This window comes from Hylobates moloch, unplaced genomic scaffold (genome assembly GCF_009828535.3).
Source record: "Hylobates moloch isolate HMO894 unplaced genomic scaffold, HMol_V3 SCAFFOLD_20, whole genome shotgun sequence".
NCBI classification, from domain to species: domain Eukaryota; kingdom Metazoa; phylum Chordata; class Mammalia; order Primates; family Hylobatidae; genus Hylobates; species Hylobates moloch.
The window spans coordinates 54834675-54853870 of record NW_026652295.1 but is presented as its reverse complement, the minus strand read 5'-3'; the positions used below and the strand labels follow the sequence as shown (position 1 = coordinate 54853870).

Genomic DNA, 19196 nt, shown 5'->3' with positions numbered 1-19196 from the left:
CTCCACTAATTTTTAAAATTAAGTGTGAAGTATAATTCACATACAGAAAAATGTGCATAAGAGTACAGCTTGAATTTTCACAAATGGACACGCATTTATAATTAGCGCCAAAATCAACAGAGAGAACCTTACTAAAAGGAAGCGCCTCTTCCAGTTGCTAACTGGAAGCCCCTCTTCTAGTCGCTAACTCCTTCCAGTCACTATCCTCTGCCCACCAAGGTAACCATTATGCTAACTTTGAGCCTCTTAGTTCTTCTGTTTTTGTACTTTATAGAAATGGACTTACGCCATGTGTACTTTTGTTGTCTTTTTATGGTGGGCATTAGGTTTCCGCAGTTGATTCACGTTGTTGCCCGTAATTGCAGATGCTTTTTCGCGTTGCTGTATAGTGTTTCATTATATGAACCCTGTGTAATTTCATTCATTTATTCTATTGTTGATGGTCTTTTGGGTTATTCTCATTAAGAAATTATTACAATAAATGCAGCTACGAACATTCTGATACCTGCCTGTCGGTGCACCCTAAGTATTCGTTTCTCTTTGTTCTATAAGGAGGCGTGGAACTGCGGGGCCATAGGGTATGCACCTTTTGCAGACAGTCCCAAACTGTTTTTCAAAGGAGTTGTTCCAGTTTACATTCCAGCAGCAGAGTAGAAGAATGCAGTTACTCTACATCCTGGCCAACACTTGGTATTTTCCACCTTTTTTTTCTATTCTATTTTATTTTGAAATATAAAAACAACTGAAGCAAACTTGAGGTTGCTTTTGCGGGACTTTTTCGTTTTTGGATCGCTTCTCTGAATAATTAACCATCTCAGGCTTCTATTTTGTCCAGCCAAATCCTGCAGGCTGTGTGAGTGCGTTTTCGACTTCGCTCGACATTTTTTTGCTCACTCGGCCACCTAAGATGTCATCTGGTCAAGAAAATAAGGTATGTGTCCGAAGCGGGGCAAGCCCTTTGAGGACTCTGGAAGTGTGATAACTCTGTAGGCGAAACTCATGCGGACCGCCATTGGCCGATTTCTCTTTTCTAGAGTTCACGATCTAGGAGATCCTGCTCGCCTCTGGTCTCCCCACTGCCCTCCCGGGATCCCTTGCAGGCGCCTGGAAAGCTGAGCCGCCGCCAGACACCCGCCAGAACAGGGGCGGGCAGGGCCGCGGGTCCGCACAGAGCATGCGCAGACGAAGCACGGCGCATGCGCCGCAGCGCGGCGGGTCCACAGATGAGGGGAGTCGAGACTCCCGCGCCCCACCACCCCCGGCGGAGCTGCTGCTGAGCCACTCAGTCTGAGCCCTGGCTACTAATAAAGTTCGTTTAAAAATCATAATCATTCTTAAGAGAGCGAAAGAGGGTGCGAACTAGCCGTTCTGCCCCGCAGGGAGAGCTGGCGCGTCGGAAGGAGGCAGCGGCGGCAGCGGTTGCGCCGCGACCAGGAGGAGCCGGCGGCGCCGGGCGGCGGGTCCGCGGCCGGCGGGGGACGGTGAGTAGCGGCTCGCGCTGCAGTGCAGCGGCGCTGCACTCACTCGCCCTCTCCAGGGGCTGGGGGTTCGTCCGGCTCCACTGGGGAAGAGTCGGCTTCTCCCCGGGGTCCCGGGTTGTGCCTTACTCTCCGGAGTGGGCAGGGGTATCGAGGGCAGGGGCCTCCAGGCCCGGCTGCCCCATCTCCCGGTTCCGACCGCCGAGCGCCGGCTCTCCAGTCCCTGAGCACCCATCCCAAGTTCCAGCTAGAGAAGGTGGGCGGCAGCGCCAGCCCGGCGCCCCCTCCCAGCTCCCAGCTCCCAGCGGTCGGTACCTGGAATTGCCGGGTGGGCGGGAAAGAGGGGTGGAGCGAGGGCGGCGCTGCGTCCCCAGTCTGGCCAAACGTTCGGCCTTTTGCCTGCCCCAAGTCCCGAATGGGGAAGGGGCGACCCGGGCTGGACCAGACACCAGTAAGGGCGTGAAGTGCCCAGGTTAGGTTTGACGGCGAAGAGAGTCCTCAGCTCCACCCTGGCATTTAGACTCCTCCCTGCAGGGGAGTGCGACCACTTTTTACCCGCGACCCCACCCTTCCCTAGTTTCTTGTTCATAGAGTGCTGGAATATGAATGAGCCAAATTGTGCTATTCCATTGACACTGGTTGCTGCAGAATTAACTTTACTCGGAGATCCGAGGAGCCATCGGCAGTTCCCGGGAGTAAGAACCTGAGAGCGTGTGAGAGTAAGATCTTCATTATCAGGAGCTAGTGAAGTGGCAGTAGGGTCTGAAAATGGCTGTTAACTTCTCTAGGTTTTTATGTATCTCGTAACATCTAGGTAATTTCATTGATCCTAAGAAGTTTTTCAGTATTTTTACAAATATAACTGTACTTCTACTTAAATAAAGGCTGTTATGAGAAAACAACCTTTTGACTAGTGAGTTAATTCACCCTTTGCTTTTCTAATTTATTAGACCGCATTAGCAAAATGTTAAAAGTTTTGGGGAAAGGGTGTTTATACAAGGTATTATTGTCAAGGTTTTTAATTGTACTCGGAATTATGCTTATTTCTAAGAACGTAATTGTTTTGATCTAGTGCTTTAAGTCTATAGAGTAGTTTCTGAAAAGCAAGAGTCCGACTGCCTGTTAAAATTTAATTTGGCTTTTTTCTTTAAATTTATTTTAAGGAAATTAATTTATTATTTTAAAAAGTATATGGTAAAATTGATCCTTTTTTCGATGTACAGTTCTTCGAATTTTAGACTCATGTTACCACCACTACAGTAAGGATGTAGAACAAATCTATCACTCCCCCCTCACAGAAAAAAAACCTAATGTGATCCCTTTATGTGATGCTCCTTACTCCTGGCAATTACTAATCTTTTCTAGAAATGGAATCATAACAGTTGGTAATCTTTCGATATTAGCTTTTTTTCACTCAGCATAATGCCTTTAAGACTTCTCCAAGTTGTTTCATGTATGGATAATTTCTTTTTTTATTGCTGAGTACTATTTTATTATGTGGATATGCCACAGTTTGTTTCTACATCTGCCCATGGAAGGACTTTGAGGTTTTCAGTTTTCTGTGATTGTGAATCGATCTGCTATGAATACCATGTACAGGTTTTTGTATGGACATGTTTTCATTTCTCTAGGGTATTGCTAGGAGTGGATTGCAGGGTCATATGGTAAATGTGTGTTTAACTTTTAAAAAAACTGTTAAACTATTTTCTGGAGTGTCTGTGTCATTTTGCATTCCCACAAGCAACATGTGAGAGTTCTAGTTGCTCCACGTACTCTAGCATTTGGTAGTGTCAGTTTTTTTAAATTTAGCCATTCCAATAGGTGTGTAGTGGTATCTCATTGTGGTTTTAATGTGCCTTTAACTAATGGCTAAAGATGTTGTACATGTTTTCATGTGTTCATTTGCCACATGGAGTCGTTGGTGAGGTATCTGGCCAAGTCTCTTGCCCATTTTTAAATTGGGCTGTTTTCTTATGTTGAGTTTTGAAGGTTCTTTATATGTTTTGGATACAAATTATATGTCAGATACATGTTTTTCAGGTATTTTCTTCCAGTCTGTCTTGTCTTTTCATTCTAACAGTGTCTTTCAGACAGCAATGTTTTTAATTTTGGTGAAGTCCAGTATTGGTTTTTCCTTTTATGGGTCATCTGGTGTCATGTCTAAAAACTCTGCCTAACAGGTCAAGATTTTCTCCTTCTAAAAATTGTTTTATAAAAGTTTTCCGTTTAGATCTGTGATCCATTTGAGTTAATTGTATAAGGTGTGAAGGTTTACTTTTTTGCATATGGATGTCCAGTTTTTCCATCACCATTTGTTGAAAAGACGGTCTTCTCTCCATTGAATTGCTTTTGCACCTTTGTTAAAAATCAATTGGCTTTATTTGTGAGGGTCTATTTTGGGCCTGTTTTGTTCCATTGATTTACTTACCTTTCCCTTTGCCAGTATTACACTTTGTTAATTTAGCCTTATAATGTCTTAAAATCAGGTAGTATAATTTCCTCCAGTTTTATTCTTTTTCAAAATTGTTTTAGCTATTCTGATTCTTTTACCTTTGTGTATAAAGTTTAGAATCAGCTTGTGGATACAGAAAAATTTGGCTGGTGCTTTGATTGAAATTATAGTACACCCATAGATCAATTTAGGGAGAATTGCTGTTTTCTTTGTTGAGTCTCCCAATCTATGAACATGATATGTCTTTCCATTTATTTAGGTCTTTGATTTGTTTAGTGTTTTGTAGTTTTCAGCATACAAATTGTGTACATGTTTTGTTACATTTATACCTAAGTATTTAATGTTTTTGGAGCTATCGTAAATTTCATTCTAAAAAATACTGGTTTCAAATTGTACATTGTTTGTACGTAGAAATACAATTGAATTTTGTGTGTTGTACATATGTCCTCTGACTTTGCTAAACTCATTAGCTCAGGGTTTGGTTTTTAAATTTTTGGTGGATTCCATGGGTTTTTCTACAAAGATAATCATGTCATTTGTGAATAGAGAAAGTTTTATTTTTTTCCTAATTTGTGTTTTACTTTTGTTTCCTATTACAATGACTAGAACTTCATATATGATGAATAGGAGTAGTGAGAATAGATATCCTTACCTTGTTCCCAATCTGAGGGGAAAGCAGTCTGTCTTCCAGAATTGTTTTATGTTATAGATGCTTTTTTTTTTTTTTTTTTTTTTTAAGACCGAATCTCACTCTGTCACCCAGGCTGGAGTGCAGTGGCACACGATCTCAGCTCACTGCAACCTCTGCCTCCTGGGTTCGAGCAATTCTTGTGCCTCTGTCTCCTGAGTAGCTGGGATTACAGGCGAGCGACCCCACACCCAGTTAATTTTTTGTGTTTTTAGTAGAGATGCAGTTTCACCATGTTGTCCAGGCTGGTCTCGAACTCCTGACCTCAGGTGATCAGCCTGACTTGGCCTCCCAAAGTGCTAGGATTACATACATGTGCCACTGTGCTCGGCCTATAGATGCCTTTTACCAGGTTGAAGAAGTCCCATTCTATTTCTAGTTTGCTCAGAGTTTTCTCACAAATGTTGAATTTTGTCAAGTATTTCTTCTGCATCAATTGATATTATGTTGTGTTTTTTTCCTTGAGTTTATTAATATGGTGGACTACATTGATTGTTTTTTGCGTGTTTAACTAGCCTTGCATTCCCAGAATAAAGTCCACTTGGTTGCAATGTATTGTTTTTTAAATATTGCTGAATTCAATTTATTAATACTTTGTTGAAGATTTTTACATCTTTGTTCAGAAGAGTTTGTCTGATTTTCTTTTTTGTAGTGTCTTTTTGTGGTATCAAGATAATGCTGGCTTCATAAAAAGAGTTGGGAAGTGTTTCCTCGTCTCTATTCTGGAGGAGATTGTGTACATTGGTGTTAATTTTTTTAAATGTTTAGTAGAATTCTTCAGTGAAATTGCCTGATCCTATAGATTTCTTTCTGAGTTTTTACATTACAAATTCAATTTCCTTCATAGTTATAGGGGTATTCAAATGGACCTATATTATATTGGGTGAATTATGGTCATTTATGCTTTTTCAAGAATTTGGTTCATTTTGTCTGGGTTATCACATTTATGTGTGTAGGGATGTTACATTATCCTTTTGAGTCTGCAGAGTCTATGTTGCTATCCCCTATTTTATTCCCGGTATTAGGTATTTGTGTCCTCTATCTTTTTTGTGTTAGTCTCACTAAAGTTTTGTTAAATTTATTGATCTTCTCAAAAAGCCAGCTTTTTGTTTCATCAGTTTTTCTGTTTGCAATTTCAATGATTTCTGTTCTTCTTTTTTAGTATCTTCCTTTTTTTGCTTGCTTTGGGTTTATTTTGCTCTTCTAGTTCTTGAAGTAAGTTCTTAGATTATTGAGTTGAAACTGTTTTCCTTTTCTAAGGTAAGCATGTAGTGCTCTAAATTTTCGTATCTCAGGCTGGGCACGGTGGCTCACGCCTGTAGTCCCAGCACTTTGGGAGGCCATGGCGGGCGGATCACTTGAGCCAGGAGTTAGAGACCTGCCTGGCCAACATGGTGAAATCCTGTCTCTACTAAAAATACAAAAATTAGCCCAGCATGGTGATGCATGCGTGTAGTCCCACCTACTCGCGAGGCTGAGGCAGTATTGCTTGAACATGGGAGGGGGAGGTTGCGGTGAGCCGAGATCGGGCCACTGGACTACTGAGTGAGACTTTGTCTCAAAAATAATAATAATAAAATAAAATATATTTTCCCATTTCAGCACTAATTTAGCTGTGCCCCACAAAGTTTCACATGTATTTTCACTTTCATTTAAGTTTTTTTTTTTTTTTTTTTTTAACTTATGACTACTACTTTGAATCTTGGATTGTTTGAACAGTGTGTGCTTTTAGTTTCTGTCTAGAGATTTCCCTGCTTTATCTTTCTGTTATTGATTTCTGGTTTGATTCCATTGTGATCAGTGAACACATTCTGTATGATTTCCATTATTTTAAGTGTGTTTGAGACAGGAGGTCAGTAGATCTGGTTCCACAAGATACAGGTCTGAAAAGATCCCCACTGACAAAACAGGATGAGTAAAGAAGCTGGCGAAAACCAAGATGGTCATGCAAGTGACCTCTGGTTGTCCTCACTGCTCATTGTATGCTAATTATAATATATTAGCATACTAAAGGTTACCGCCATCAGCACCATGACAATTTATAAATGCCACGGCAACGTCTGGAAGTTACCTTATATTGTCTGAAAGGGGGAGGAACCCTCAGTTCTGGGAATTCCCCCATCCCTTTCCCAGAAAAGTCAAGAATAATCCACCCCTTGTATAGCATATAATAAAAAAAAAACCATAAAAATAACCAACCACCAGCCCTCAGGGCCTCTCTGTCTATGGAGCAGCCACTCTTTTATTCCTTTAATTTCTTAATAAACTTGCTTTCATGTCACTCTGTTGGCTCACCCTTGAATTCCTTTTGCACAAAGCCAAAAACCCACGTGGCCTCCTGGGCTGAACTCCAGTTTTGGGGTTTGCCCTGTGACATGTTGATGTTTGTTTTATGGCCCAGAATATGTTCTCTTTGGGTACTTGAAAGGAGGTATATTGTGCTGTTGTATAGACAGTTCTATAAATTTCAATTAAATTCTGATTTTATTGTGTTTTTAGAATTCCATTTTGATTTATCTGTTTTTGAGAGTACCTGCTTGTATTATTTATTGTTTTAGTGGTTGTTATTGGTATTACATTATATATATAGTCATGCATTGCTTAACTATGGGGATGCACATTATGGTTTTGTCATTGTGTGAACATACTAAAATGTACTTGCACAGACCTAGATGGTATAGCCTACTACACATCTAGGCTGTATGCTATAGATTATTGCTCCTAAGCCACAAACCTGTACACTGTTACTGTATTGAATACTGTAGGTACTTGTAACACATTGGTAAATATTTGTGTATCTAAACATATTTAAACATAGAAAAGGCATAGTAAACATATGGCATTGTAATTTTAAGGGACCACTGTTGTATATGCAATCCATGATTGACCGAAATGTTATGTGGTGCATGACTGTATATGTGATTTATCACCGTAATTTATCATTACAGTCAATATTTTACAAATTCAAGTGAAGTGTAGAACCCGTACCTCCCTTTATAGTCCTTTATCCTTCCCCATTTATAATTGTCTTAAATATTTTCCCTACATATATTGAACACCACATTGGACAGTTTTATAATTTTTTTCAACTATCAAACATAGTTTAGAACACTCAAGAGGAGAAGGGAAGTCTATTGTATTTAACAATATTTTTGCTCTTACCATGTTCTTTCTTTTGTTCTGATACTCCAAGTTCTTCTTTTAAAAAATTATTTCCTTTCCACTGAGAACTTCCATTAGCTGTTCTTTTGCATTGGTCTACTGTCAACAAATGCTCTTAGTTTTCCCTCATCAGAGATTACCTTGATTTCCTTTTCATTCCTAGAGGATATTTTTGTTGGATATATAATTTTGAGTTGACAGTTCTTTTCTTTCAACACTCAAAAAATGATGTGCCACTTCCTTCTGGCCTCCGTGGTTTCTGAGGAGAAATTCACTGTCATTCAAATTACTTTTCCCCATCCTTTTTCTTTGGCTGCTTTCAAAATGTTTTGTCTTTAGTTTTCAGAAGTTTGACTTTGATTTGTTTAGGTCTAGATTTTGACTGGTTTATCCTGTTTGGGATTTACTCAGCTTCTTGAATCTGTAGCTTTATCTTTTTCCATATTTGAGAAATTTTCAGTCATTATTTCTTCAAGTCCTTTTTTAGCCCTTTCTTCTTTCTCCTCTCCTCCTGGAACTCCAATGACAGAAATATGCGATTTTTTTGTGGTTTAGTTCCACAGGTCTTGAAGGCTCTGTCCTTTATTTCAGCCTGTTTGCATGGCTCAGATTGTATGTTCAAGTTCACTAATTCTTTCCTCTGTCCTCTTTATTCTGCCGTTGAACGTATCATTGAGTTTTTTAAATTATGGTTATTATAATTTTCAGTTCTACTTTCCATTTGGTACTTCTTTATATCTTCTGTTTACTTTTGAGACTCTTTATTTTTTACATTCGTTTAAGTATATCCATAATTGCTCATTGACTGCTGGTTAACTTTTTATTTTTAAAATCCTTATTACATGAATCTAATGTCTGTCATCTCATTGCTAGTGTCTATTGATTGTCTTTTGCATTTAAGATTTTCCTGGTTCTTGGTGTGCTGAGTGATTTTCGATGAAATCAGGACACTGGGAGTGTTATGTTGTGATTCTCTGGTCTCATTACATTCTCTTTTAGCTTGATTCCCTTCCTTTGATGTGCTCCAAAAACAGGAAGGGTGGGGCACTACCTCTTTACTACCAGGTGAGGATAAAACTCCAGGTTTCCTGCTTGTCTTCCATTGAAACACAGTGGGCTGGGCGTGGTGGCTTGTGCCTGTAATCCCAGCACTTTGGGAGGCCAAGGCAGGCTGATCGCTTGAGCCCAGGAGTTTGAGACCAGCCTGGCCAAAATGGCAAAACCCTGTCTCTGCAAAAAAAAATGCAAAAACTAGCCAGGCGTGGTGGTGTGCGCCTGTAGTCCCAGCTGAGGTGGGATGATTGCTTGAGCCCAGGAAGTTGAGGCTGCAGTGAGCTGTGTTCACCCCACTGCACTCCTGCCTGGAGTGTAGAATGAGACACTGCCTAAAAAAAAAAAGAAAGAAACTGAGAATGGGAAGAGCTCCTCTTACCACTGGTCATGATGACTGTCTACTGGGGGCCACTGATGCCACCCTGGCTGGGAAGAGGCGGACCCACTGACACTGCAGGGAGTCAGCAGATGGCCTTACTACCTGTGAGAGATAGTGGAAGTCCTGACTTTCTAATCGGCTTCATCCGACACCACCCCAGCAAAAAAGTAGAGGTGAAAAGGGGTAGAGATGACTGAATTGGTGGGTGGGGTGGGAGTTCAGGCTCCCTCATGGTCTCCAGGGATGCCCTGGTGGTGGTTGGGCAGGGGTAGGGGGTGCCTTCATTTCTTCCAGTGAGGATGCAAGTTCTCCCCAGTCCTCCCCAGTTGGTCTTTTCTGACACCACCCCATAGAGGGAGTTGGGGTGCATCAATATAGCCCTCACACGGGTATAGGTGTTTTCTATCTTTCTGCTTGCTAGGCTGCCCCTTTCCTGGTCCTTTGACTCAAGAGAGTAGGCTTTTATGTTTTTTTTGTTGGTGGTGGTGATATTTCCTGGTTACTAGCTTTTCTATAATCCAGTCTGGGATATATGAGGTAAAAAGAACTCAAGGAAAACTCATTACCATGTTGTGCTTTGTGTCCTGTGGTACCTTTCCACTTTTCAGTGTCTAATGTTTGTTTATATATAGTATCCAAAATTTTTAGTTATACTTAGAGGAAGGAATAGGGAAAAATGTGTATCAGTTCAGAAGCAAAAGTGTCTGAAGTATGTATCTTTAAAAGGATAAAATGTGATAAGATTTTTGTTGTTGCCTTTTTTGGAAAGTAACAGTCTTTTTGGGTGAAGAATTGTTTAGGTAGAGAAAGGAAGTTGCTTTCTAGGAACTGAACCAGTGTGAGATACAGCTGGATGAACAAGGGTCAGATCCTGGTCAGAATTTTATATTTGACCCTGTGTCCTAAAGACTACATCTTGTGTAGGGTAATAGGATGGTGATACTTGATGTCCAGATTGTACCCTAGACCAGGGGTCCCCAACCCCCAGGCCGTGGACTGGTACCGTTCTGTGGCCTGTTAGGAACTGGGCCACACAGCAGGAGGTGAGTGGCTGCGAGCATTACTGCCTGAGCTCCACCTCCTGTCAAATCAGCAGCAGCATTAGATTCTCATAGGAGCCCAAACTCTATTGAGAACTGCACATGTGAGGGATCTAGGTTGCAGCACTCCTTATATCCTTATGAGAATCTAACTAATGCCTGATGATTTGAGGTAGAACAGTTTTATCCCCAAACCATCCCTCCACTGCCCCCCACCAACCTCCCATCTGTGGAAGCTGTCTTCCACCAAAGCAAGTCCCTGGTGCCAAAATGGTTGGGAACCACTGCCCTAGACCATCTGATCGTATATTCAGAGGACAAGATGCAGGCATCAGGCATCAGGTTTTTTGTTTGTTTGTTTGTTTTTTAGACAGCGCCTCGCTCTGTCACCCAAGCTGAAGTGCAGTGGTACAGTCATAGCTCACTGTGGCCTTGAACTCCTGGGCTCAAACAATTCTCCCGCCTTAGCTTCCCGAGTAGCTGGGACTACAGGCTCATGCCACCATGCCTGGCCAATTTTTTTTTCTTTTGGTAGAGACAGGGACTCACATGGTGCCCAGGCTGGTCTTGAACTCCTGGCCTCAAGCAATCCTCCTGCCTCAGCTTCCCAAAGCACTGGGATTACAGGTGTGAGCCACTGCCCCCAGCCAAGTATTTTAAAAAAGTTATCTAGATGATTCCAGTGTATAGCCAAAATTGAGAATCACTAGCATAGGATATTGGCTTTGACATTTACCTGATTGTAAAATCACTTGGGATGTATATCCATTTGAGTTCTCCAGGAAGCAAGTATCAAGATGGAATTAGAAGTGCAAGAGATTTATTGGGGGAAATGCCTGAGAAGGATAAAGAGGCTGCAAAGCTAGTTTTTATACTTGTGAAAGGATAAAGAAAGATGGGGTGGAAAGAGCCCCAGACTGCAGTGCATTTCTGAAAAATCTCAGCTAGTCTGATGGGGAGCCCCAGACCAAAGAGGATCCATGTTGTGCAGAATTGGCCCAACTCAAGTGGCACTGCCTGTTTAGTCTTTACCTGGGGAGAATGTGGCCTCAACAGGAGTGGACAGTGCAGTGGATCCTGAAGGTGAGGTAGCAGAGACTGCCAGCTAGCAGCTCATGAAGGGAGAGCTAAGCAGCACCTTTTCTGCTTGTTTTATAAACCAGATTCCAAGGCCTCCTGTGAAATTTCTGATAAATTATGTCTGAGGCAGAGACCCAGAACTGTACTTTAACAAGTACTTTTAGGTGATTCTTACGATCACTCAGGTTTGTAAAGTACCAGAGACAATTGCTGAGACTATTAGGGACAAAGAAAGGAATGTTCACATTTTGGACTCCCTTGGCATAGTGGTTGTATAGATGGATTTTCAGTTAAAGTAGTTGAAATATAATAGCTAAATGGGCAGTAGCCTAACTAGTAATTTTAAGAAGAAACATGAAGAAATTGACTTTCTGTTCTTTTCATTCTTAAAATGCAAAGTGCCCATTCTGTTGCTTTCACTGTATGTGTAACTATAAAGGTTTGAAACTAAAGCAAGAATGTGTGGTGTAAGCTATTTATTTGTACAGGATTCATTGTAAACCAAACACCAAATCACTATAACTAAGAGCCCAGTGCTGACACATGGTCGTACGCTATTATACAAAACCTTCTTCGGGGTGCTTTTTTAGGGACATAAATTATTACCTGTGAGGTTGAAAAGCAATCTCCACAGATTTTGAATTTGTTGCCTATTTGGTGATACACTATGGAGGATTTACAATGTTTTTTTATTTTAATTTGTTTTAGAGACAGCGTCTTGTTCTATCACCTAGGCTAGAGTACAGTGGCATGACCATAGCTCACTGCAGCTTCAAACCCCTGGGCTCAAGGGATCCTCCCACCTCAGCCTCCTGTGTAGCTGGGACTACAGGCATGCACCACTACACTCGGCTAATTTATTTTATTTTATTTTTTTTAGTGGCGACTGGGTCTCTATATGTTGCCCAGGCTAGTCTCAAACTCCTGGCTTCAAGCGATCCTCTTGCCTCAGCCTCCCAAAATGCTGGGATTATAGGCATGAGCCACCACACCTGCCCTATTTGCATGTACATAATGAGATGTCTTGGGGACAGGACCCAAGTCTAAACAGGAAATTCATTTATGTTTCATATATGCCTTATACACATAGCCTCAAAGTAATTTTATACAGTACTTTCAGTATTTTTGTACATGAAACAAAGTTTTGACTGTTTTGACTGTTACCTATCACATGTCAGGTATGGAATTTTTCCCTTATGGCATCATGTCAGTGCTTAAAAAATTACAGATTTTGCCGCATTTCAGACTTCAGATTTTTGGATCAGGAATGCTTAACTAAATTTTGAATGCATAACTTTTCACTATGCTAAGTGCTTTACGTGTATCATTGATCAACAACCATATGAGATGGATATTATTGCCAGGAAACAGAAGCCTGAAGAAGTGAAGCAACGTATTCACTAAGAGCACAGAACTAGTAAGTGGCACCTTTAAATAATCAGGCATCAAATCTAATGACCCTAGTCATCATTCTATGAAAGTAGATCTAGGTATTTATTGATATGTGAATGTCATGCATTGCGCTACTGATGAGGATTCATTCAAAAATGAATTGTTATTGCTGTACATTTCAAAGAATTTACATTATCTAAAGAGAGTGGGAGGGACCTCAGTTATGAAAACACATCCTTGCAATGCAATATGATAATTTCTTGATAAAACAATTAGTTTATTTTGTACATTTTTATGTTATGAAAAAATAATTTCATTTTAAACCACAGATTTGAGAGGGAAGATCTGATCTCCTGGAATTAGAGTTGGTACAGAAACCATTGCAGCTCAAAAAATGTTGGAGGAAGATATGGAAGTCGCCATAAAGATGGTGGTTGTAGGGAATGGAGCAGTTGGAAAATCAAGTATGATTCAGCGATATTGCAAAGGCATTTTTACAAAAGACTATAAGAAAACCATTGGAGTTGATTTTTTGGAGCGACAAATTCAGTAAGTACTTGGCCATTTTATTCCTTTGGCTTTGATTTGTGAACTATATCTAAGACTCATTGGAGTAATAGTTAACTAATTGCAGTGGATTTCGAGGTGTGGCAACTAGTGGCAATGCTCACGCAACAGTGATGGTGGTTTTCATTACATAGGTAACTTTATCCTTTTTTTTCTTTCATCACTTCCCTTCTTCTTTCATTTTTTTTTCTTTTTCTACTCTCCTTCCCACGTTTTTTTCTGTCTCATAGCTGTTTTATATTTATTGGTGACACCTTGGGCACGTCTTAAACACTAACTGATGCTGACCCCAGTGAGATTTCCAACTGCTATTTTCTTTGGAATGAAAGTTATATTATGGGCTCCTTTTCATTAGAATATCTGTTCTCTTTTTGAAACTAGGCAAGACTGTATGGAAGTTAGAGAATTAATAGTTTGCTTTACTCTAAAGAAATAAGATAAAACAGATTTGGGAGGACAAAATTTGCCTATGAAAAGGAAATACTACTTCAGGAAATTCATTTGGATTCTAAAGCACATCAGAGTAATATTTTTTGTCATTAGTCCTGAGAACGTCTAAGGATATTTTAAATTGTAGCAGACAAACTAAAATGTATTACCCAAATACATTTTAGTTTGTATTTCAAATTGTAATTTGAAATATTACAAACCTGGTTACTGGCCCAACTTTAACATCAAAGATAATTTTATGATTTTAAAGATTAATTTCTAGTCTGTATTCTATTACTGTCTTTTTAAAAGTATTTCCATATTTGCTTCCTCTCTTAGAACATATTTTAAGAGCAAGCATTTTAAGTCTTGATGATGTTTGCTTTTTAGACTTCTTACCTGAAACCAAATAAATATTTAAGTATGCAGTCAATCCTTATTATTTATAGGTTCTGCATATGCAGATTCACCCACTTGGTAATATTTATTTGTAACCCTAGAATCAGTATGTGTAGTGCATTTGTGGTCGTGTGTGGTCGTTTGTGGACATACATAGAGCAGCAAAAAATTTAAGTTGCCCAGCATGCACTTCCCAGCTGAAGTCATCAAATAAGTCTGCTTTCTTGTTTCAGCACGTCATACAGTAAACATGTGTCCTTTTTGTGTTCTGTTTAATGCCACATTTTTTACATTTTGTGCTTTTTCTTGGTGATTTTGCTGTTTAAGAAGGCTCCTAAGTGTAGTGCTGAAGTGCTGTCTAGCATTCCTAAGCATAGGAAGGCTATGATGTGCCTTACAGAAAAAATAAATATGTTAGATAAGCTTTGTTCAGGCATGAGTTATAGTGCTGTTGGTCGTGAATTCAGTGTTAATGAATTAACAATATATATCAGTAAGGTGTCTTTAAACAGAAACACGTAAAACAAGGTTACTCATTGATCAGTTGATAAAAATGTAACCGGGGTTCTCAAGAACCTAACCCTGTGTTTCCCTTAGGAGCAGTGATTCAGTGTTTGCTAATTCAGTGTTCACATTGACATTATGGAACATAACTACTGTGAATAATGAGAATTGACTACATGACAAAATAGAGTAAATTTTAAGTTTAAGGGCAACCAGTGAGCCAGGGAGGTAAATTGCTCTGTCTCCCAGGCTGGAGTGCAGTGGTGCTCCGCCTTCCAGGCTCAAGCGATTTTCCCATCTCAGCCTCCTGGGTAGCTGGGATTACAGGCATGCGCCACCACACACGGCCAATTTTTGTATTTTTGGTAGAGACAGGGTTTCGCCATGTTGGCCAGGCTGGTACTGAACTCCTGGCCTCAAGTGATCCGCCCACTTTGGCCTCACAAATTGCTGGGATTACAGGCGTGAGCCACCATGACTGGCGGTAAATTGCTTTTTTGCATTCTTATCCTCATTTTATCACAAAAGCACCAGAACCCATTAGAAAGATGTCGGGAAAGGAGAACAGGCACTGACCTAAGGAAATTCCCCTTCCCAAAACGTTAATCTTAGACCACCACTACGCTGTGACTGTGTCAAGGAAAAAAACATGGCAGATAAATCCAAATCATGTGGGAAGCTATAGCTTTAGGGGAATGTTTTTCACTCTTTCACTGTTGATAATGATATCAACATCCGAAAGTACTCAGAGTTTTTCAGGGTGAAACTGACAGTGTACATGTGGTCCCTGACTCAAGAAGGTTTGACTTAAAGTTTTTCAACTTCAGCATGGGTTTTTTGAGACATAGCCCCATCATAAGTTGAGGAGCATAAGGATTTATAATAGTTCAGCTTATGAGTTTTTTTAATTTACAGTGGTTTAATGGGGTGTTAAATGCAGTTTTGACTTAAGGAAACTTTCAGCTTACAATGGGCTTACCAGGATGTAACCCCCAGTAGGTTTATTGGGACAACCCATCATAAGTCAAGGAGCATTTGTAGTTTTTTGGATTTGAAAATGAAAAATATACACAAAGCTATATTACCAAAAACATTTTCCTTTACATATGAAATAAATTCATCTCTTGTTTTAGAGTTAATGATGAAGATGTCAGACTAATGTTATGGGACACTGCAGGTCAGGAGGAATTTGATGCAATTACAAAGGCCTACTATCGAGGTAAAACACAGGATTTATTTATTTATTTTGTTTGGGCACATTATTTTGGCTAAATAAATAATTTTGCTTTCTTTGTTTCCCATATAAGGGCTTCTCTTGAAGAATAGTTAAAATGATTTCAAAGTATTTTTTAAAACCCCAGTTCATTATTCTTCTAAAGATCTTTTATAGTAGCAAATAATACTTGGTACTATAGACAGTTTGTCTCTGCCTTAGAATTATATGACTCATGTAGTCATTCCCAGACCAAATCAGTAAGAAACTCTTAAACGCCTACTTTGACCCCAAGAAAATGACTGTATAGTCAGAGAGTGGAAGCTAACATATGAAAAAGTAAAGCCCTGGCAAATAAGATGACATTTGTTATGACACATGAAGTCACACGGTAAAGCCTTTTCATTGCTGTAGGAGTTCAGAGAAGTATGAGATACCTGTGAAAGGAAGGAACCATGACTAAAGAATTTAAGGCTCTAAAATGTGGGCTAAAATTTCTTAAAAGGCTAAATTAAACTTCCAAATGGAACTTAAAAGTTTCCTTTAACGTTTTCTTATAAAATTTTGCCCTTTTCTTTTGGAATTTAAAACACCATTTTCAGTGTTCCTGTAACTCAACTGCCAATAGTGATTAAAGTGAGAGAACACAGTAACAAAAGCTTGGTGGAATACCATGTAGCATTATAGCCTGTTGATGCCAAGTAAATATTAATTGATCATTCATAGTGACAGGTATTTAATACTCTGCATTTCGCAGATGCTGTGGGAAATAAAAAGGCACAACTGATATACTGATTATCCCATCTGTGATGTCCCTCTTTTCTGAACTTTTCACCATGTTGTAATTAAAACTTGTTTTCTAAAGACACAACTTCCTCTGCTGCCTTCTCTAAGGGAGGCTTTTTACCCATATCCCTGCATACTCTCATTCTTCAAGACTCAAAGGCTGTTGGGCAGAGGGCGTCTTGTTTCTCACTGCTCCTTCCACACCATTCCTCCTCTTTTCTCCTTCAAAAACCTCGGCACCTTGAAAGTCCAGGTCATGAGACTTTTACCCACCACTAATCCCCCTGCTTGCTATGGTCCATCAACTTCCTTTATAAGCCTCCTTTCTGATAACACTGGCATCTGACTCAGTTTCTTCTCCACAATTGTTTGGGTTACTTTTTGAAAATTCAGCCTGTTGCTCATTTCAATTGTTTCATTACCCCAAAATCTAAACCTCTGTAGTCTCCTACTCTCTGACCACTACTAGTGGTTTGTGGCTTGCTAACTTTAATACCCAGACGCTTTCTAGTCCTGTAGGACCTTTAACTCCCTGACCTACGCTCTCTGCACAATACTTGCTCAGCAAAATGCCCAACCCAGTTAAACCCGACTATCTACCAATCTGCATCCAAGCACCTGAACCATATAGAGATCAGCCAACCATTGAGACTGAACTTTGAAGCTACTATCACATAACCTTAATGAGGACGTAGTGCTGCCGGGCACTCTCAGTGTTCTTTACTCAAGTCTCTGTCATTTTCCAAAAGAGCTCTTTTGTGTTTTCTCTTGCCTTAACCTTGGGAATCCCTTCCTCCTCTCCACTCTGCTGATTTCTTCACCTCAGTCTTCCTTGAGAAAATAGATGGCATCAGTGAAAACTATTTTATCCTTCCCACTACCAAATCACTTTCGTGGTTAAAACTCTTCAGCATCATATACACAGGACTTTACAACTGTGTTTCTCCTTGTCTGTCCAGCGTCGTCTGCTGATTCCTCACTTGTACTTCACCCTTGAGAAATCCCCCATTTTCTTCTTTTCTTTTTACGCTATGCGTGGAATGCTTCCTTGTCTTACTTGACCTTCTGCCTTCAAGCTTAACATCTCAGAAGTCTGTGAAACTTTCTGTGGCCCTCATCCCTGAACAGTTAATAATTTTTTTAGCTAATTCATATGTTTATTGCATTTATCACTCTATGTAGCATTTGCATATTTATTTTCCCTAAGAGATTATGAGTTACTTTAGCTTCTGGCTTATGGAGTGGCAGGGTTTTTGTCTTTGTCTCCCCAGCCCTGTTGCATAGCACCTGTTGGCTCAAGTGAATTCAGTTGACCTTAAGAGACAGTATCATTTTGGTTAATTTTTTTATAAAGTGAAATTCTGCTTGTTCATCACACAGTCTCATTTTACTTATCAGATGCTATAACTTTATACTCTGACCTTAAGTAATGGATGAAATTTTTTTTTTTATATATATATATATGTATACACACACACATACACATACACATATATATACACACTTAATATATGTGTATATATGTAATATGTATATATGTAATTAATATAGTATGTATATATGTGTGCATATATATTAAGTGTATATATGTGTATATATACACACAGTGTATATATATTTATAAATGCAGATATATGTATATGTGTACATATACACATATTTATAAATATAAACATGTATATATACACATATACATATATGTATGTATGTAAGCATGTCTGTAGTATGTACACATATACATGTATGTGTGTGTATGTATACATATATCTATATTTATAAATATAAATGATTTCACTTAAAGGTATTTGCTGTCTGAACTAGAAGCCCCAGGAAAGTAGGATCTACCTTGTTTATAGTTGCCCCCATGACTCTTTCTCTAGATTTGAAGTTTTATTCAGAAAATGTGTATTAAGTGTCTCCGTTGTTCTAGGGATATAATAGGCATAGTAAAGCTTGCCCTGGCTTCTTTGTCTTAACTTGTATTTATATTCATGTAATAACATTGCTTAGAAATATATCTGAAAAGTTTCCTTTAAGCTAATTATCTTTTTTACTTCTTAAATCTCCTTTTGTCTTCTGCTTTTAAATCTACTCTTTGGTATCATAAAAATTAAAATATATTCTATCTTAGTACATAGAATGCTAGTAGTTGAATACTAAACAGTCCCCAAGAACAGATGATATGGAAGCAGTTATGAATTATTTTTTCAAAGTCTCTTTAAACATCCTATATTGGAAGATACAGGTTTAATGAAACTGAAATAATAGTTATGTATACAATGGAAATTCTTCTGACTTCTTCATGGAAGTCTTCTTTATTATGTCAGTTTACCCAACTTGAAAGGGAACCTATGTTTGTGTGTCCTGGATTATCAGAGAAGCAGTACTTGAAAATAGAATAGATATATTGAATAGCAGTATACCAGTATATGTCTCTTGAAGAAATCTATATATATACGAAAGTTTCAAGTGACAGTGTTAATGAACTTTTAGGTACAGTATCATAAACACATAATTTCTTCTTTTAGACAGGATTTACCATTGATTTTATTGAAGTAGCTTGCTTCTTTATTT

The 19196-nt window shown here is 39.2% G+C and overlaps 1 protein-coding gene across 4 annotated transcripts in view; it reads left to right on the top strand.

The window, feature by feature from the left end:
• Positions 1-1196: 1196 nt before the first annotated feature.
• RAB23 (RAB23, member RAS oncogene family) overlaps positions 1197-19196 on the top strand; it is a 33190-nt gene continuing 15190 nt past the window's right edge. Inside the window, exons 1-4 of one of the 4 annotated variants that reach the window (XM_058432530.1) lie at positions 1551-1734; positions 2056-2191; positions 13054-13273; positions 15757-15842. In XM_058432530.1, coding sequence (XP_058288513.1) covers positions 13119-13273; positions 15757-15842 — 241 coding nt within the window. In that variant the 5' untranslated portion in view covers positions 1551-1734; positions 2056-2191; positions 13054-13118. Of the gene's footprint in view, positions 1482-1550; positions 1735-2055; positions 2192-11729; positions 12750-13053; positions 13274-15756; positions 15843-19196 lie in introns of those variants that run through there. The other 3 variants (XM_032141063.2, XM_032141065.2, XM_032141064.2) reach the window with 3 other exon arrangements.